The 21,691-nt window shown below is 40.8% G+C and overlaps 1 protein-coding gene across 11 annotated transcripts in view; it reads left to right on the top strand.

Annotated features, from left to right (window-relative positions):
* GRK4 (G protein-coupled receptor kinase 4) overlaps positions 1-21,691 on the top strand; it is a 91,474-nt gene that overhangs the window by 6,523 nt on the left and 63,260 nt on the right. For 7 of the 11 annotated variants that reach the window (XM_040625158.1, XM_040625159.1, XM_040625153.1 and 4 more), the window contains exons 2-3: positions 8,552-8,819; positions 15,522-15,617. The exons of 1 other annotated variant lie outside the window; for it this stretch is intronic. In XM_040625158.1, coding sequence (XP_040481092.1) covers positions 15,566-15,617 — 52 coding nt within the window. In that variant the 5' untranslated portion in view covers positions 8,552-8,819; positions 15,522-15,565. The remainder of the gene's footprint in view (positions 1-8,551; positions 8,820-15,521; positions 15,618-21,691) is intronic. 3 more of the 11 variants (XM_040625160.1, XM_040625154.1, XM_040625161.1) reach the window with 1 other exon arrangement.

Below are 21,691 nucleotides of genomic sequence, written 5' to 3'. Positions count from 1 at the left end.
TTGGTTATCTTTATAACTTAAAAAATTATTGAAATTCTCAGACCCTAAGGCTTTTGCTTCCAAAGGGCATGGAGTGTTATCTTAGTGTTTGTATTAGTCCGCTTGGGCTGCCGTAACAGAATAACATGGACTGGGCAGTTTAAACAACAGAAATGAGGGGTTTTTTTGTGTTTTTTTGTTTTGTTTTGTTTTGTTTTGTTTTGTTTTGTTTTGTTTTGTTTTTACAGTTCTGAAGGCTAGGAGTCCAAGGTCAGGGTACCAGCATGGTTGATTCTGGTGAGGACTCTCTTCCTGGCATGTGTAAGCTTGCCTTCTCCCTGCGTCCTCCCATAGCCTCTCCTCTGTGTTTATGCTGAGAAACAGATTTTTCTGGTGACTCCTCCTCTTATGAATACACCTGTCAGCTTAGAGCCCTAGCTGGCTGACCTCATTTAACCTTAGTTACCTCCCTGAAGCCCCTATCTCCAACTATAGTTACATTGGGGGTTAGGGCTTCAGCATGTGAATTTGGGGGTGAGGGTGGGGTGGTAAGATACAAACCAGTCTATAACACTGTTTTAATTTGCATTTTCCTAATTACCAGGGAGATTGAACATCTTTTCATGATGAGGGTGATTCAGCTTTCATCTTTGTGAATTGCTTGTCATATCTTCTGCACAATGAGGGCAGAGTATCTCATTGATTTATAGCAGTTTTTTATGTAATCTGGATGCAAATATACATTGCACAAATCTCCCATTCCCCCACTTGCTGTATTAGTTTTCCTATTGCTGCTGTAACAAGTTACCACAAACTGTATGGCTTAAAATAACACAGATTTGTTGCGTTACAGTTCTGGAGGTCAGAAGTCTGAAATGGGTCTTGCTAAGCTAAAATCAAGATGTCAGAAGGGCTGCATTCCTTCCTGGAGCTTCTAGGGAGAATGTGACCGGACAGGGAACCGGTTCAGAACTCAGGTTTGTCTGCGCTCAAAAATCAATACCCTAGAGACAAGTGACAGTGAGAAAGGAAAGTTGCTTTAGTCAGGAAGCTGGCAACCTGGAAGGCAGGTGGACAGACGTCTCAAAGACCGTCTTCCCTGTCCAGGCCAAGCTGGAGGGTTTTAGAGGGAAGGCGTGGGAGAAGGAATGGGCTACATGCAAGAGCAGCAGGTGCTCAGGCGGTGAGTCCAGTGTCGGCGGGGCCCTGAATAGACTCGCTGGCATCAGTGGCAGCTGATTTTGAATGTGGCCAGGCCTCGTCTCCTGGGAAAGTTTGGTCCTTCACTCCTGAAGGCCAGTGGTCTGCAAATCTAAAGAGGTTGGTTCTTTTACAGACCAAGGGAGTTAGGTCAGCAAGCCAAGAGTGAGTAAGCTTGAGGCGAGTTTGCCCTTCAGACCGGTTGGAGTGCTATTACAAAGTCATTTTGGAGGTTCTATGGGGGAATCCATTTTACTGCCCTTTCCAGCTTCTGGAGACCACCTGCATTCCTTGGCAATATCAAGTGTTAGTGCAGACGTGGGGTATCAGCAGCTGGAACTCTCACAATGCTCGTTGGAGTGCAAAACTGGAGAACCTGACAGTTTCTGATAAACATACACCTACCCTATGATCCAGTGATTCTCCTTCCGAATATACCCAGTTCAGTGTGCACATAAAGTCTCATTCGAGAATGTTTACAGCAGCTTTATTCATAATAGTCTTAGACTGGAAACAACCCAAATGTTCCCCGATGAGAGGATGGATAAAGAAATACTGATGCGTGTAATGCTGTATAGCAGTAAAAAGAAAGAGCTCCTGATACATGCAAGAGCATTATGTTAAGGAAAAAATAAGAAGAGAGAGCAATCCTCAGTGATATGAAGTGAAATTAATCCATGATAATACAAATTGGAATGGTAATTGCCTTAAGGAAGGAAGGGATTGACACCAGAGGCAGGAAGGAACTTTCTGGGGTAATGAAAATGTGTATTGGGGCACCTGGGTGGCTCAGTCGGTTAAGTGTCGGCCTTCAGCTTAGGTCGTGATTTCAGGGTCCTGGGATCGAGCCCCACTTGGGCTTTCTGCTCAGCAGGGAGTCTGCTTCTCCCTCCCACTCTCCCTTTGTGCTCTCTCCCTCTCAAATAATAAAATCTTTTAAAAGAAATTTAAAAAAATGTGTATTGATCCAGCTGGTAATTATGTGGGTGTATGTACATTTGCAACATTTCATTGAGTGATAATATTAAGATTGGTGCATATTATTGTGAAAATTGTGTCTGTTAAAAGTATTTTTTTAAGGAAAAAATTTTATAAGATAGAGCCTGTCTGTTCCTTAAAGGTTTGGTAAACCTTGCCCATGAAATTGCCTGAGCTTGGAGTCTCCCCCTGTCCCCACCCTGACCCTCCTGACTTGGAAGCAGGGATAGGGATCGTTCTTTTTATTATCAGTTTAGTTTCTTTAATACTTAGTGTGATATTCAGGACTGTTTCTTCTTGAGTTAGGTTTGGTAATTTATGTTTTCTGAGAAAATTATTTTCATCTAAGCTTTCAAATTTATTTGGTATAAATATTACTTGTAACACTTCCTATTTTTACAATTGAAACTGTGATCTTTTAAATTTAGAATATTATTTGTGTGGGTCTTTTATTTTTGTTAGGCTTGCAAAAGATTTTTGTTAATCTTTTCAATGAACCAGCCTTTGGTTTCATGTGCTCTTCTCTATTATGGTTGGCTTCTGTTTTATTAATTTCTGTTTATATTGTGTTCTTTATTTTAATTTGCCTCTAGCTATTCAAGTTTAATGCTAACCCATTACTTTTTAAACTTTCTTGTTTTAAAATAAATTAAGACTCTAACTTAAGTATTGTGTTAACAGCAGCTACAAGTTTCTTCATGTGGCTTTTTCATCTCAGTTATGTTTAGTGATTCTCATTGTGATTTCTTTGTTAAGCCTTGATTTTTTTAGTGTGATTTTTAAGAAATTCTAAACTTATGGCACCTTTTTAAACGATCTTTTTTATTGTTGGTGATTTAATTATGTATGATCAGAGGACATGGTCTTCATGATATCAATATTTTGGTATTTGTTGAAATATACTTTGTAAGCTGGTACATGGTCAATTTTTATAAATGTTTAACTGTTCTTTGGAAGAATATGTGTTTTTTATTTGCTGGGGAGGATCCTGTACCTTCATCTATTAGCCCAGGCTTGCTACTGTTACTGTATAAATAGCCTCTATTTTTATTGCTTTTTGTCTGCTTGATTAATCAGTTTATGATAAAGTCTTGGTGAAATTTCTCACTAAGTCCATGGATTTTTCACATTTGTTTCCCCTGATTTGATTGATTTTTATTTCCAAGACACTGTTAAGTATTTATTAGTTAATGACTTCAGTATCTTCTTGATGGGTTATTATTTTTTAGTATTATGTAAGGTGCATCTCTGACCCCACCAGTGCATTTGCATTTGCCTTAAGTTGTGTTTCCATCGGACATGTCTATTATTATACCTGCCTTTCCCGCCCCCCCTAATTTGTGCTGTTTTCCCCACCCCAGCCTTTTGGTGTGTTTTTTGAATGCTTCAGGTGTCTCTTGTAAACAACATATAGCTGGATTTTGATGGTTTATCCAGTCTAATAATCTCATTCCTTTAGTATTTAAGGTTTAGTCCCTGTTTACATTTTATGTGAATTTTTTGGTATGTATTTTGCTACCATTTTTTCTACATTTATTTTTTTCTCCTTCTTTCTCTTCTTGACAGTCTTATATAATCATGGTAGCTAACATCTGAGTACTTGAAATATATAAAGCAGGAGCCCGGGATCATGACCTGAGCCTAAGGCAGACGCTCAACCGACTGAGCCACCCAGGCGTCCCGACCACGTTTTCTAGAAAGAGTTATGAAGTATTTCTTTTTACTTGTATTTCTTCATACTCGTTAGACATTTGGAGTGACTTGTATAATAGTAACCAACAGAGGGTTAACCCATTCTCACATAATGATGTGTAGCTTCTGTTCCCGTCATTGTGTTACCACTGGTTTCAGCTGTTCATACACCAGCCAGCTTATTAGCAACCAGTTTGGTTTGGCTTTTTCATAAAGTATTTTCTATTTTGTGTACATAGATTATGATGGCTCTAATCTTTTTTTCTTTCTTGCTCAGTGAACCAAAAATTGGATTTAGTGACTTTATGCTAATTTGTAGGACAACCGTCTGTGGAACCAATACTCTAAAATATTTTCGTGTCACATTTTATGTAATGATTAAAATTAGGTAATAGCTTCGAAGGAAAATGGTGGCAGTGAACACAATTTTGGCTTTATTCCTTTTTTTTAAGATTTATTTATTTTAGAGAGTACATGAGTGGGGGGAAGGGCAGAGGGAGAGAGAGGGGGAAAGCAGACTCTCTGCCGAGCAGGGAGCCCGACGCTACAAGGGGCTTGAAGAGGGGGTCAGTCTCAGGACCCTGAGATCATGAGCTGAGCCAAAGCCAAGAGTCGGACGCTTAACTGATTGAGCCACCCCGGTGCCCCAGTTTGGGCTTTATTCTGAGACACAGAAAAACACTGGAATCAGATCTTTCTTAAGTTACTGTTCTGTAGAAACATGAGGTGTTTTGTATATATGCATGCAAAGTCATTACCGTTTATGTCATGGCTATAAAGACTAATTCGATAATAGTATTCACTATCTGATAAGTATATAATTAATTGCTATACAAAATATAAGTTAGTAGTCTCATTACAGTTTATGCTTTGATATATTTGACCTCAAAACAGAATGATTTGTATGGTTCTTCAAACTTGTTTCAGCACATGTTGCCCAGCTTGGCTTGCTTCATTTGCCATAGGATGGTCGGCACCTCACTGAGCCCTTTATATGGCTCTCTGATGTCATTTGTATAGTACTGTGGCCTATAGTAGGTGCTCTGTGAATGTTTGTTGAGTTAATGAATGAGTAAAGAGGGAGATGGGCCCGCAGGTTATGTCTGGATCAGAAGCAGAAGTAGCCCAAAATGCAGGAAAGGATACTTGGAAGAAAGAGCAGGAAGAAGAAAGGTCGGAAATGGTACTGGATTAGTTTGCTAGGGCCGTGGTATCAAAGTACCACAAACTAAATGCTTAAACAACGAACACATAGCTCTGCCAGTTCTGGAGACCAGAAGTCCGAGATCAGGATGTCGGCAGGGCTGATTCCTTCTAATGCTGTGAGGCAGGACCTGTTCCAGGCCTGTCTCCCAGCTTCTGGGGGTTCACTGGCATCTTTGGTGTGCCTTGGCTTGTAGGTGCACCGTCCTGATCTCTGCCTCTGTCTTCACATGACACTGTCCCTGTGTGCCTGTGTTCAGATGTCCCCCCCCACTTTTTTAAAGAGAAGATTTTATCTATTTATTTGAAAGAGAGAGCGAGCAGGGGGGAAGAGCAGAGGGAGCGGGATAAGCAGACTGTGCACTGGGCGTGGGGCCTGAGACAGGGCTTGATCCCATGACCCTGAGATCATGACCTGAGCTGAAATCTAGTCAGACACTTAACTGACTGAGCCACCCAGGTGCTCCCAGATGTCCCCCTTTTAAAGGACACTAGTCATGTTGGATTAGGACCTACCAGAATGATCCCATTTTAACTTGATTATCTCCGTAAAGACCCTGTCTCCAGATAAGATCACATTCTGAAGTGCAGGGGGTTAGCTGAGGGTTAGGACTCCAAAATATCTTTTTTGAGGAGATACAAATTCAGCCCATAACAGGTACCTTTAAAATAGATGAAGGCAGCCTATAGAGGGGGACCCTCAAACCTTCGAGCCTTCAAATGCTATGGCCCCACATCACTGTCTACTTTTTGGGACGCAATATACTGCCCTAGTGGACTGTGCCTCTTGTTTTTGCCCCACTCAGGTTTTAGGATCTATGGACGGTCTTCTGTATAAATAGCCTGGGCCGTGCCAACCATGGTTGGTATAGGCTGTGGTCGCATGACTAAATATGGGTGCTCTTCCTTTTCTTGCCTGGTTTCTTCCCCACTGGTCTTCCTGTCTTGACATGGTATGGTGAGTGTCACCCACCTCATCTTGAGGCTGACTGTACCTGGATGAGACAGCTCAGAAAATTGGAGCTAGACTTTGCTTTGATGTGTCAATGGAGACTTTCGGAATCAAGGACAGCTGACTGAGGGGCAGTGTGGATGCTCTGGTTCACTAGCATGTGTGCCCCAAGCCTGCTGCTATGAAGTGAATGTTTGTGTCCTCTCCCAATTTCATTATTGAAGCTCTAATCACCAATGTGGTGGTATTTGGAGGTAGGGCCTTTGTAAGGTAATTATGGTTACATTAGGTCATAAGGGTGGGGCCTTATGATATAATTAATGTCCTTATAAAAAGAAGGAGAGGCATGAGATCTCTCTGCTCAAGTGCATGTAACGGAAAGGCCCATGACGACATAATGAGAAGATAGCCATCTACAAACCCGGAAGGGCCCTCACCAGTCACTGAATCTGCCAGCACCTTGATCTAGGAATGTCCAGCCTCCAGAACTCTGACAAATAAGCGTTTGTTGTTAGGTCACCCGGACTATGGTGTTTTGTTATAGCAGTCCAAGGTGAAAGAGACACTGGTGGAAAGGACCCCATTCTTCTCTCTCCCCTTCACCTTGTGACCTTCTTCAGACCAAGCCAGGGAGCTTTGTTAGGGGGTCTTTTGTAGTGATAACTTTCCGAGATGGTTCATGGTATGTGTGTGTGCACTGCTGTTTTTAGTGAAATGTGGGTGAGGCCCTGTGTTTGGAGGTACACGGTGTGTGTGCACTTTTGTGTGTGTGTCATTTACTCTTCAAACAAGTATGTTTTGAGTGAGTTATGTGCTGGGTTCTGAGCTCTCACCTCCACCACTTCACTGAAACCAGCCTTGTCAAGATCACCAGGGTCCGTTCTTGGTCCTAACCCTACTACACCTGTGGGCTGCACATGACATAGCTCATCACGGGGGTCATCTCAGTCAATACGTCCTTCTAGACCAGCACCCTCCATGGTTTTCTGCTGTTTCAGTGCTTGTCCTTCTCAGACTGCTTGGCCGGTTGCCTCTCATTTGCTAGACCTCTTCATATTGAAATGCTCCCAAGGCTCAGTCCATGGAGTCTCACTCCCTTGTGATCTTATCCAGTAACATGGTTTGAAGCAAGCTGCTCTCTCTCACATTGAGATCTGCAGCCTGGACCTTTCCATTGAACTGCAGCCCATTCTCCACTTGCCCACTTGACATTGCTACTTGAAAACCTCATCTGCATGCACACACACACACACACACACACACACACACAAAGAGTCAAAACCAACTCTTAACATTCACCCTGCCCCCCCATACTCTGGTTTCTCTTCAGATCGTATAAATCTTTCGCCTTTTAACATTCACCCTGCCCCAATTTTTTGCTTCTGCATCTCAGTTAATACTCAGGCCAAAAATATTACAGTTGACTTTTAATTCCGTATATCCCACATCCAGTCCTTGGGCAAATTTTTTAGATCTCCCTTCAAAATGTAAAGAATCTGATCTCTCACTGCCTTCAGCATGGCTCAAGCCGTCAACCCCTCTTGCCTGGAAGACCATAGTTGGTTGATATGTGGTCTCAGCTTCTACCTTTCTGACCCTGCAGTCTGTTCTCAACACACCAGCCGGTGTGATCCTATTAAAATTTAAGTTGAAGTGTCAGCCCTCTCCTCCAAACCCTTGCCATGGCCTCCCAGACCAAGCAGAGTAAAAGAAGGAATGTTGGCATTATCAGAACAGGAATTTTTAAAAACTGTGATTAGTATCCTAAGGGCTTTAATGGAAAAAGTTAGACAACATGCAAAAAACAGATGGATAATGTAAGCAGAGAGATGGTAATTCTAAGGAAGAATCAAAAGAAATGCTAGAGGTAAGAAAAACCAAAACAATAACAAATGAATCCCTTTGATGGCCTCATTAACTGACTGGACAGGGCTGAGGAAAGAATCTCTGAGCTTGAGGATATGACTGAGAATTTCTACAACTGAAAAGGAAGGAGAAAAAAGACTGAAAAAAATCACAACAGAATATCCAAAAACTGTGGCACAACCATAAAAGGCATAACATACGTGTAATGGGAATGCCAGGAGGAGCTGAAAGAGAGAAAGGAACAGATGAAATTTTTGAAGTAATAATGATTGAGACTTCCCCCAGTTAATGTCTGACATCAAGCCACAGATGAGGCTCAGAAAACATGGAACAGGATAAATGTCAAAAGAATGACACCCAGGAGGAACACCTGGGTGGCTCAGTCGGTTAAGCATCTGCCTTCAGCTCAGGTCATGATCCTGGGGTCCTGATATCAAGCTCTGTGTTGGGCTCCCCGCTTGGTGGGGAGCCTGCTTCTCTCTCTTCCCCTGCCCCCCCCCACTCTCTCGCTCTCTCTCTCTCGCAAATAAATAAAATTTTAAAAAAAGGAATTATACTTAGGAATATCATTTTCAAACTTCAGGAAATCAAAGATAAAGAAAAAATCTTGAAAGAAGCCACAGATAAAAACGCTTTACCTATGTGGACCAAAGGTAAGAATTATATCTGGTTTCTTCCCAGAACCCATGCAAGGAAGAAGACAGGGGAGTGAAACATTTAGAATATTGGAAGAAAAACCCACCAGCCTAGAATTCTGTACCCTGTGAAATTATCATCCAAAAGTGAGAAGAAATGAAGACTTTCTTAGACAAACAAAAACTGAGGGCATTTGTTGCCAGTAGATCTGCCTTGCAAGAAATGTTAGAAGTCGTTCAGAGAGAAAGAAAATTACATATTCAGAAACTTGGCTCTACATAAAGGAAAAGCATTGGAAAATGAATACGTGAAGGTAAAATGAACACTTGTTTTTTTTATTCTTAATCTAATAGCTGTCAGATAACACAGCACATATATACATACACACACGTATAAAAAGGGTGTGCTTACGTATAAGTGAGAGGAATCACAGCAACGATACAAGGGCTAGGAGGGGAATTAGGAATAGTTTGTTATTTATGAGGTACTTGTACTACCTGTGAAATGGTATAATTTTCTTTGAAAGGGGACTTGGATTAGTTGTAAATGTATATTGCTAACTTTGGGGCGCCTCTAAAAACAATTTAAAAAGAAGTATAATTGATACGCTAAGAAAAATGTGAAAATAGAATCCTATAAAATGATCAAAACCACAAATGGCAAAAAAAAAAAAAGCATGGAAGACAACAGTAAGAACAAGACAAGAGCAACAAATAGTAGTAAAAATATGGTAAATATTAATCCAACTACAGATACCTTGTTTTATCATGCTTTACAGATGCTGCACTTTTTACAAATTGAAAGTTTGTGGCAACCCTGTGTCAAGTCTTTTGGTGCCATTTTTTCCAACAGCATTTTTTCTCTTTATGTCTCTGTCACATTTTGGTAATTCTTATAATATTTCAAACTTTTAAGTTATTATATTGTTATAGTGATGTGTGATCAGTGGGTATGACTTACTGAAAGCTCAGATGATGGTTAGCATTTTTAGCAATAAAGTATTTTAAAATTAAGTTATATACATTGTTATTTAGGCATAGTGCTATTGTATGGTAAACAGAGTACAGCATAGTGTAAACATAACTTATGTGTACTGGGAAGCCAAAAATTTCATTTGTGTTGCTTTATTGTGACATTTGCTTCATTGTGGTGATCTGGCAGTAAACCCACAGTGTCTCTGAGGTATGCCTGTATTGTATATCAGTAATCACTTTAAACATCAGTGGTTGTAAATGCACCAATCAAAAGAGAGAGATTATCAGAGTGGATAGAAAAATAAGACCCAACTACATGTTGTCTATAAGAAGCCCACTTTAAATATAAAAATACACATAGATTAAAAATAAAGGGATGGAGAAAGGTATTCCATGCTGCCAGTAATCAAGGGAGGTAGGCGTACCTTTGTTAATTTCACACAGTTTAAACTTCAGAGCAAAGATAAAGGGTAAAGAGAGGCATTACATAATGACAAAAGGGATAATTCTCCAAGAAGATGTAGCAATCCTTAATGTGTATGTGCCTAACAACATATAGGCAGAATATGTGAGTCAAAAACTGATAGAACTGCAAGGAAAAATTGAGGAATACACTACACATTCTTCTCAAGATCACATTGGAACATTCTCTAAGAGAGTCTACATTCTGGGCCATAGAACACACTGGGACAAATTTAAAAGAATAGAAGTCATATAAAATCTGCTCTCAGACCACAGTGGAATTAAACTAGAAATCATAACAGAAAGATAGCTGGAAAATCCCCCAAATACTTGGAGATTAAACAACACACTTAAAAAAAAAAAAAAGAATTTTATTTATTTATTTATTTATTTATTTATTTATTTATTTGAGAGAGAGAGAGAGAGCACACCAGTGGTGGTGGTGGGGGGAGAGGCAGAGGGAGAAGCAGACTCCCCTCTGAGCAGGGAGCCTGACACGGGGCTTGATCCCAGGATCCTGGGATCATGACCTGAGCCAAAGGCAGACACTTAACCAACTGAGCCACCCAGATGCCCCAATAATAAAAATTAGAGTAGAAATCTGTGAAGCTGAAGGCAGGAAATCAACAAAATGAAAATTTGATTCTTTGAAAAGGTTAATAACATCTGTAAGCCCTAGCTAGACTAAGAAAAAAAGAAGACACAAATTAATAATATCAGAAATGAAAGAGAGGACATCGCTACAGGTCCCATTGATGGAGCTTGACTAGGAGTAAGGCATCTTAGAAGATAATTGCCAGAGAAAGGTAAAATTACGCTCATACAGATCACATTAAAATGAACATGTGTTTTGTTTTATTCACATAGAGAACCAGGCAAATGTTCTAAACAATTCAAATGAAGTCAAAAGGCTCACTCCTTTACTCATATGAGTAAAGGAATTGAATTGCAAATCCGGGAAAAGAAGTCCATGGAAACTACCAGACAAAACAGCTTGCATGTGTGCCTGTCAATTTACAGAAAGCTACGCAATAGGTCAAAGACAAGGAAGGCTAGAATCTGATAACCTGGAAGGTTGTGCTGGACGGATACAATGCAGTGTTTCCTGAAACACTTTTTTTCTTCTGAAAACTTTAAGATAAATCAAGTACACTAAAATTTCATTAATTTGAGCTCATGAATTGGTGAGCCAATAACTCAGGAGAAGTCTGAATTAGGGAACTTCCCTATGAAAATGACATAGGAGATGCTAGCTCCATTTCTGTTTACAGCTTTGCTCTGATTTAGCCACTGGATAGATATCCTGTGATCAGCGTTTCTCATGCACACAGGGAAAACCTAGCCTGGCAGGGTTTGCTGCTTCCCGACCAGTCTGTGGATCTGTGAAGTGACCTATCATCGCCCTGTACTCTGGCTCGGGACCAGGGCCCTTGTTCACCAAATAGTTATTGAGTGTCTATTTTATGCCAGCCACTCATCCAGCTATCAGGGTTACAGCTGTGAATAACACAGATAAACCCCTCTCTTCAAGGAGTTTCTAATCTCATGAGGAGACAGGTCCTCAACAGGATACATGAAACAGATTGTATGGTGGACAGTGATAAGAGCCAAGAAGAGAGAATAAAGCAGAGAAGCGGAGTGCTAAGGATTAAGCATGAGGGTAGGACAAGAAAGGTCATGTCGGGGGCCAGGAGCAAAGACCTGAGGAAATGAGGGATCTACCTTTGCTGGGGAAGAGTGTTTTGGGCCATGAAACATGAGGCTGGGGATGGAGGGAGAGAGGAGCAGAGGAGAGCCTGCCTGGGACAGTGAACAATCTGTCAAAATGGACTGAGCTGTGTGGGAAAAAATCAAATTGTAGAGTGATGTATGGAGTAACACACTTTTTTAAAAAATTTTATTTATTTATTTGAAAGAGAGCACGAGCGGGGTGAAGGGCAGAAGGAGAAGCAGACTCCCCTCTGAGCAGGGAGCCTGACCGTGGGGCTCATGATCCCAGGACTCCGGGATCATGACCTGAGGCGAAGGCAGACACTTAAGCAACTGAGCCACCCAGGCTCCCCAGTAGCACACCATTCTTGTTAACAACCTCTAGAGTAAGGGTTCTTAATCTAAATGAAATAAAATATATATGATTGTAAAAGAAGTCAGCTATATTGAAATAATTGTAAAATTTTTAAAACACATTTGTGTTATAAAAGTGCTTTGTTATCGGAGCATTAAGTAACAAGGCGATAAATACATAGGCAAGTTAAAGTCTCATCCTTTAAAGATCCATCAGTGTGAAGGCTGTCATGGCTAGTTTGAATGGGGCTTCTAAACTATGGGGTGGTCTTTGACTCACCTGCTTCCATGTGTCCATCAACACAGTTGTGGGGAGTCACAGAGAGTAAAATAGCTAGGCCAACCATGTAAGAACATAAGACCTAGCCATTTGGAGTCTGAACGATTAACTACCAGGCACAGGGCTGCCTAGGGGTTGCTTGCTCCATCACTTGTAGACACTCTGGCAGCTGGTCTGGCACCTCTATGATAATTTCAAAGTAGTGTGAGCGTAAATATTTTGAGTTATCTCTAGCAACTGTCATGTGATAGGGAAATCTGAATGCTCTTGGTGATAAACTCACAGATACTACTAATGTTATAATACTCTTGCCTACATTTATGGCTGAAAGAAATGATAAATTTTGGTTAGAAGTTAATGAAGCTAAAGGTGTTTTTTTCTGTCCAAATTCTGGGACACCCTGATATCTGCCTGTGAATGCCAGGTTAAGAATCTTGCTCTAAAGCAATATATTTTTCAAGGCTACACACACACACACACACACACACACACACACACACACTTAAAAACACACTAAATTTAGGATTGTTTCTTGTGGGCCTAGGACTAGGGATGGTGTATAATGTGTGTTATAGAAATATAGAATATGTTATAAAAATAATTATGGTAGTCATAGTAGAAAACCAACCCCCAAACCCCTTAATATCCAGCAGAATTTGTAGACCAGAGTCCAGTTCTTTCTCACATTATGCATTTACCTTGGTGGTCCTGTTTATTGATTGAAAATCAGGTGTTATGACAAAGGTAGTATCCCCGTTTGACCAGTGTGATTATGCGGGCTCAAATCCCAGCTTAATTTCTAAATGTGTTTATGGCAAATAATTTATTTTAAATGTTTGTGTACTTTTTAAAAAGGCTTTGGTTACACCATTTTGCTTCTTAATAGCAGTAATGGTTAAACAGGATTCCTGGAGCAGACCCACATATCTCACTAGTTGTGAGATGTTGGACAAGTGATTTGACCTCTTTGCTTTGGTCCTTTATCTGAGAAAAGGGAATAGTGGTAGTATTTTCATCATAGGGTGAAGGATGATTCAATGAGTCAATGTATATGAAGCTCCTAGAAAGGTGTCTGGCACATAATAAAGACTCAGTAAATTTCTTATTCCTCCTCCTCCTCCTAGACCTTGGCAATTTCATCCTGCCTGACTCATGCGCTATAGTCAGCATCTGCAATTTTTCAGGTCTCCTCAAAGTTAGCAAACATTCCTTTAGGGTCTGCTGTGTGCAGAGTACCTGGAGCCCCCTTACATCCCATCAATCATATTTTGAACGCTAGAGATGCACTGGGCATAAGACCATGAATCTAGAGCCTGCCCTTGCTGAGATTTAATGAAAGTGTTTTCAAGATGCAAAGGGCATGAAAAGGAAAGAGTGCCTACATCTCCCTAGGAAAGGCAGGGTAGGCTTGAGCTGAGTAGAGATTTGCCTGCACTAATAAGGCCAGAGTGACAGTCCAGGCATTTTCCAGGTTCCTGGAGGAAACCTGCTCTTACTTCTTAGGGGCCTTTGTAGACAGTGTGGCTTGGGCATGGTGTGCCTGTGGAATGATGTTACGTAGGGCTGTGCTTTATTTTCCCTTCAGCCCTAGACTCAGAAGTGAGCTGGTATTTGCACTTTAGGAAAGTAATGTTGGAAGGCAGTGTGGAGGAGGGTCTGGAAGGGGAAGACTGGGTATAGGAAGGTCGGTCAGAAGAAGAGGCCAATGACCTTGGTAACAGCATGGGCAAGGAGAGTAGGAGACAGGAGTACCTTTGCAGGCAGGGCTGGCCACCCGCTGTATGCCTGGTGCCTGGACAATGCCCAACACACAGGACTTGGGCTGCAAATGCTTTCTGAATAAGTGGGTGAGGCATTTCAGAGATGGAGTTAGATAGTGCCCCAGTTTCCAGCTCTATTTGCCTGGTAGATGGTGGGTAGTTAACTGGAGGCATAGTGTGGAAAGAGGGTTGAATTTGAGGGGAAGACAATTGAGTCCGATTTGAACATGTTGACCTCGAGGTGCTCTGGGACCTCCTCTGCATAGTGGATATAAGTTTGGAGTCATGATCCCAGTTGAAATGGAGGGGGTGGGTGGAGGAGCAAAAAGAAGATCATGGAAGAAGCCCTTGCATCTCCGACCATTATCGATTTGCAGACTACTATCACATCCGTACCTCTAGCCAGGCCTTCTTCTCTCCTGAGCTCCTCCAGATAGCTTTCCCTCATAGTGCTTCACTCATTGTGCTTAAGGCAGAGCTCATAACTTCCCAGAACATGGCTTTCCCCCCGGTTTCTCTATTCTTTCCAATAGCCCTGGAGTCTTTTAATCACTGGCCAAAACTGTGATGTTTTCTCTAGGATAAAATTTAGTAAAATTTTAGCTCCTCAGAATGCTTAAAATTGAAGGTTCTAATTTCTCTTGAGTTTTGTTTGAAGGGGCTTATTTAAAAAGATCTTTCTAAAATATTACCTTTTTAAAATTTTATTTGACTTTATTAAAAATTTTATTTGAGTATGGTTGACACACAATGTTGCATTAGTTTCAGGTGTACAAATAGTGATTCAATATCTCTATACTTTATGCCATGCTTACTGCAGCGTGGCCGCCATCCACTAAAATGTCATCTAACAGCTTTTCCTCCATTCTTGTCTCACTTCCAGACCTTCCCGAGGATCATTCCCTCACCCCCATCAGGTCTCTGCCTAAGCGTGACCCTCTTGAGAGGCCTTCTCCAATCTCACCTTAGCCCTTATATTACCCTTCATCTTTGCCTTGCTTGATTTTGTTGCATACCATTTTGTACTGTATGATTGGCTAATTTTTTTTATCACTTATCATTACCTGCTTTTTAAAAAAATCTCTCTCCCTCACTAGAATGGGGGGGAGGGATACGATCTTCTTTACCATTGTATTTCCTGTCCTTTGCATGCATTTGCTCCATAGTAGGGATGCAGCCATGTATGATATGTCATGTTAGGTCCAATTCACAAATATGGAAGCTTAGGTTCAGTAGAGTTAGTTATAGAAGGTCAGGGTCACGTGGTTTCTAAATGATAAAGTCAGTGACTGATTGCATCACTTGGGATTTTAATACTTGCTAAGCTACCTTCCAGGTCAGACAAATTATTATAAGCTTGTATTTTCACTCACCTTATGTACCAAACTACTCAAACGGAATACTTTAGTGGAAATAGTTGTTATAGTTGGATATTTCTGATCATTAAAAAAAATACTTTTTTTCCCCAAATTTAGGAGGATATGGCAAAAAAAGTGGTCGTAGTAAAAAATGGAGGGAAATGCTGAAGCTGCCCCCTGTCAGCCAGTGCAGCGAGCTTAGACATTCCATTGGTGAGTAAGCAGTGCCAGCCTGGAGATCATGTCTGGCATTGTACCATTTGTTAGATGTTACTCTTTTAAGAAGTAATATGTGCTCATTGTCCTATATAGAACAGAAGAGTAATATAGTAAAAGTTCCTCTCCCCTTGACCCAATTAATCATCTCTCTAGAAGTGAACACAATGTTTTCTAAGTTCATCCATGCTGTGGCATGAATCAGTGCTTAATTCCTTTTTCTTGGCAAATAATATTTCATCGTACGGATATATCACTTCTTATTTATTCATTCATTAGTAGATTGATGAGTTGTTTAAATTTTTTTGTCTATTATGAATAATGCTGCTAGAAATATTCATGTACAAGTGTTTTCTTTGTGGTAGAGTACACAAAAAATTACCATTTTAACCATTTTAAAAATATTTACTTGAGAGAGAGAGAGAGAGAGAGCATGCACACGTGGTGGGGAGGGGCAAAGGGAGAGGGAGACAAGCAGACTTGGTGCAGAGCAGGGAGCCAACATGGGGCTTGATTCATGACTCTGAGATCAGGACCTGAGCTGAAACCAAGGGTCAGATGCTTAACCAGCTGTGCCACCCAGGTGCCCCTCATTTTAACCATTTTTAAATATAAAGTTCAGTGGCATTGATTTGGATTTGTACTACATTTTGTGTATCCATTCATGTGCTGAATGGGTTATTTCTACCATTTGGCTATTGTGAATAATGCTGCTAGAACATTGGTGTACAAATGTTTGAGTCCCTGCTTTCAATTTTTTGTGTATATACCCAGAATTGGAATTGCTGGGTAATATGATAATTCTATCTTTAACTTTGTAAGGCACTGCCAGACTGTTTTCCAATGTGGCTACACCATTTTGTGTTCCTGTCAACAATAACAATATATGAGGATTCCAGTTTCTTCATGTCCTCCCTAACCCTTTTTATTTTCCGTTTTGTTTTTATAGAAATCTGAGTGGGTGTGAAGTGGTATCTCATTGTGTGTGTGTTTTTTTTAAAGCTTTACTTATTTAAGTAATCTCTACACCTTGCATGGGGCTTGAACTCACAGCCCCGAGATCAAGAGTCATATGACTCTCTGACCGAGCCAGCCAGGCACCCCTATCTCATTGTGTTTTGATCTGTGTTTCCCAATGACTAATGATGTTGAACATCTTTTCATGTACTTATTGGCCATTTGTATATCTTCTTTGGAGAAATATCTGTTCAAATCCTTTGCCCATTTTTTTTTTTTAAGTAGGCTGTGTACCCAGCATGGAGCCCAATGTGGGGCTTGAACTCACAACCCTGAGATCAAGAGTCAGATGCTTGCTTAATGGACTGAGACACCCAGGCACCCCCTTTGCCCATTTTTTAATTGGATTGTTTGTCTTTTCATTGTTGAAATATAAGTGTTCTTTATATATTCTAGTTACTAGACTCTTACAGATATTTGATTTCCAAATATTTTCTCCCATTCTGTGTTTTCCTTTACTTTCTTGATGATATTCTTTGAGGAACACAAGTTTCTTTTTTTTTTTTGGATGAACTCCAACTGACCTATTTTTTTCTTTTGTTGCTGTGCTTTTGGTGTCATATCTAAGAAACCACTACTTAATCCAAAGTCACAAAGATTTACACCTACACTTTCTGTTAAGAGTTTTATAGTTTTAGCTCTCACGTTTAGGTGTTTGATCGAGTTGGAGTTAATTTTTGTTTATGGCATGAGGTAGGGATCCAGTTTCATACTTGCATTGGATATCCAGTTGTTGCAGAACCATTTATTGAAATGACTATTTTTCACCATTGAATTGTCTTAGTGCCTTTATAGAAAATCACCTGACTGTAAAGGTGAGGGTTCATTTCTAGACACTTGTGAGGATACACATGCTTGTATTTAGGGCCTACCCAGATAAACCAGGACAGTCTTCCATCTCAAGATCCTTGACTTCATCATATTTGCAAAGGCTCTTTTTTTTTAAAATAAGGTCATATTTCTAGGGGTTAGGACCTGATACATTGGGAGGGCTATTATTCAGCCTGCTACAGATGGTGACTCTAGGCTTCACTTTTTGAGGAACTGGCAAGCTGTTTTCCAAAGCAGCTGCATATTTTACGTTCCCACTAGCAATATATGAGAGTTCCAGGTTCTCCACATCCTTGCCAACTTATTTTCATTATAGCCATCCTAGTGAGTGTGATTTGCTCTTCACTAATTACTAATGATGTTAAGCATCTTTTTATTGATTATTGGCCATGCTTCTTTGAGCCAATGGATATTTGATCCATAGTATTAATAGTATTTCCTGCATAAAGCACCGAGTGATTAGTGTGGAGGTTGATTCCATTATTTGACATTTGCATTGTAATTAAGATACTATAAACTTTACTTTGGGACTCTTTGTCCTATTGAATATATTCATAGGGCTATAGAAACATTTCCATGTTCATCTGCATATTAATTATCTCAGTATGCTTCTGATTCTTTAAGGGTAGATTTTAGTGCAGAGAATGAAGTAAATTACATTAATGTCCCATTAGTTAACTTTTTTCCCCGGTTTGTGCTCTTTTTTAAAATTAGTTTATTTTCACTGAGATATGTAATTTACATATAACATTGTGTAAGTTTAAGGTATACAACACCATTAGTTAACTTTTAAATGTCATCATTTATTCACTTCCATGTACATAGCACTGGGTATGGCACTACCAATACAGTGGCTAAGAAACAGATGTGACCTCTGCCCTCTTGGCAGAGATAGTTATAAAATAAAGAATTGCAGAAATAAATGTAATTACAAACTGCAGTTAGCCCTTTGAAGGAAAAGGTACAGACTGTTGGGTAAGTACAGGACCCCAAAGTGGGATGGAGCATGGCAATTTCCAGGGACATGAAACAGGCCAGTCTTCCTGGAGCAGAGACAAAGAAGGACAGTGGCACTGGATGAGAGGAAGGGAGGAAAGTGGGGCTCCTGGGCCTGGTAAGGGCATTTGTCTTAGTTGAAGTTCGATGCTGTTAGATTTTCAGCAGAGGTATGACATAAGTGGATACACTTTTTTATTTTTTAAGATTTTATTTATTTATTTGTCAGAGAGAGAGAATGAACACAAGCAGGGGGAGCAGCAGGCAGAGGGAGAAGCAGGCTCCCTGATGAACAAGGAACCCGATGCAGGACTGGGATCATGATCAGAGCTGAAGGCAAATGCTTAACTGACTGAGCCACTCAGGTGTCCCTGGATGCACATTTTTGAAGGGCATCTCGGGCTTCAGTGTGAGGACTGTGATTGGGAGTGTTGAGAGGGAGCGGGAAGGCCAAAGGAGACACTGTTGCCATTGTGCAGGCAAGAGTGATGGAAGCTCGCATCTGCTGGAGGTCATGGACGCGAATGACTATGAGAGATCTTTAAGAAGTGGGATCTGGTTGATTTATGTGTGAAGGTAGGAAAGGTGGGGGTACTAAGGATGACTTCCAGGTCTGATCCATCCACCGAGGTCAGGTTCACGATGTGAGGAGCTATGTTGGATGGAATCTGTACATTCATGTTTAGAGATCAGAAGAGTCTGGGCTGTAGGAGCAATCTGGGAGATATCTGTGTCTCCCTGGTGTTTAGGAGTCCATGACTGGGAGTGGATAAGCTCTCCCTAGAGACAGGAGGCCAGGAAAGAGCCCTCACATCTTGGTGTGGCTCAGGCAAAGCAGACCAAGGAGGAATAGTGAGACAGGTCTGTATGCAGTCTGGGGAGTGGAGGGGTCAAGAGAACTGCGGACTAGGATGGCTTCAGGCAGGTGGGCATGTCACAGAGAGGTTGAGAAGCTGCTGGATTTGTCCCCAAGGTCAGGGTCTTTGTTTCCATCTCTAGAACAGTGCTCAGCCACAGTTTTGTTAAATGAATGAATGAAGAATGAGTAAATTGGTGACCTTAGCTGGAGTTGCTTCAGGGCAGATGTACAAGCAGACTTCCTCACGGAATGAAAGAATGTTTCCACTCAGATACCCTCTACTTTGTATGCAGCTCTTTATTTTATTAGTTTACATATGTATTTGATTTAGTGTGGTAGTAAGCATGTTTTGGGTTTTTCTAATTTTTATCCTTTGGTTGTTCTAAATTTGTGGATGCTGGAGAATCCATGAGCTATAAAACTTTGAGTTAGCATCCGTTCTAAAGGAGAATCACTTTGAAAATAAGAGAGAGAGCTTCTGATAAATGGCTCATCCTTCTCTCAGAATTTGATGCATTTAGAATCTCTTGATTACTGGTTCCCTTTCCAACATGGCCCATCAGGAGAGTGCCCTCTCGGGAGTGGACTTGGACTCTGGTGCCCTGAGTGTTCCAGCCCCAGAGGGCTTCTGTGCTGGTTCTCCCTGTCCACTATGGCAGGGCTCCTCCCTCCCTGTGGCCTGAGTTCCCTGTGCGGCGTGGCCTCTCTCTTCCCCCATTTCTGCTCATCGTGGCTGGAACAGTAGATGGTTCACTGTGTAGTCTCTGAGGGGTCAAAAGAAGAAGCCGGATCTTCTGGTTCCTGCAGGACCAGGGCCTCTGGTGGTAAGACAGAAGGAGGCGGTTTGCTGCTTCTGAGACGTATTTTGTGACTCATTTCGGTGGTTTATCATATTTAATTTTAGTAATATGTGAAATCTAGTGCATGGAAGAGTGAAATCATTAATGGAATTGTGAGCCAGATAAGGTAAAAAGAAGTAGATTTAAGGTTTTTGTGATTATTTAAATGCTAGATTTTTAAAGATTGATTTAGAGAAACTTTTTAAAAATTCCCTGATTATATTATTTCCTATGGGTTCTGTGATGTTGCTGTCATTTCTCTAAGATTCTGTTAATGTCATCAGTGTGAAAATTTTAAATTGCAATTAAAGGATTGAGGAGATTGTATGTGTGATGAAATATTTTGAAATAGATAAAGGACTTTACTGAATAAATCATCACCTATGTTCCCACCACCCAAATATAAGTGGAAGATTTTAGAATTAAGGTCTTTTTGAACCATGTATTATTTTTGCTATTGTACTGATCTCCTCATGCTTTTTGATTTCGCCCTACTTCCTTCTGGAAAAACCCAAGGGGCTCTTACCTTGTGTTTATGTTTTTAAAGATCTTTCAGAAAATGTGGCTTACATCATGTGATCATTTACTCAAGAGATTTTATAATTATGATAGAAATTTACATAGTATCTGAGCTTCAGGATATAGACTTAAAATGTGCAAATAATCTTACGTTCTTCCTGCTAAATGGACTGGGTAAAATGAGAGGTTTTCCCATGAGGTGCCCGTATTAATGCTGTCCAGTCTGAATGTCTCCATTGTCTCCCCATCACACTGCAGGACCATCTTGTCCCCAGGATCAAACTCCCGTTGATTGGGCCTGCGCAGCCAGGTGGTGTGCTGAGACCCTTCAGTTCCTTCACTGATCTGGCGCTGTGGGCTCAGGGCAGCGGTCTCATTTTCCAGAGGGGTGTGAAGTGCATGCCAGGTGACCTGGTCTTGCCTCAGATCTCCTCATGCTTTTTGATTTCGCCCTACTTCCTTCTGGAAAAACCCAAGGGGCTCTTACCTTGTGTTTATGTTTTTAAAGATCTTTCAGAAAATGTGGCTTACATCATGTGATCATTTACTCAAGAGATTTTATAATTATGATAGAAATTTACATAGTATCTGAGCTTCAGGATATAGACTTAAAATGTGCAAATAATCTTACGTTCTTCCTGCTTGCACCTAAATTAAGACTTGTAGCTTCCTTAGGGGCGCCTGGGTGGCGCAGTTGTTAAGCGTCTGCCTTTGGCTCAGGGCATGATCCCGGCGTTCTGGGATCGAGCCCCACATCAGGCTCCTCCGCTGGGAGCCTGCTTCTTCCTCTCCCACTCCCCCTGCTTGTGTTCCCTCTCTCGCTGGCTGTCTCTCTCTGTCAAATTAATAAATAAAATCTTAAAAAAAAAAAAAAGACTTGTAGCTTCCTTTACAAGTAAGGACTCAGATCTAGCAGTTAAGAGTTCTGGATGAAATTAAGGGTAATCAAGAAATAATTCTGGAAAGCTTGAATGGAATCCATCTCTAATAAGCAAGTATTTTTTAGTATC

This window comes from Ursus maritimus, unplaced genomic scaffold, assembly GCF_017311325.1.
Source record: "Ursus maritimus isolate PB19 unplaced genomic scaffold, ASM1731132v1 scaffold_8, whole genome shotgun sequence".
Lineage (NCBI taxonomy): Eukaryota > Metazoa > Chordata > Mammalia > Carnivora > Ursidae > Ursus > Ursus maritimus.
This window is presented reverse-complemented; position numbering and strand designations above follow the sequence as displayed.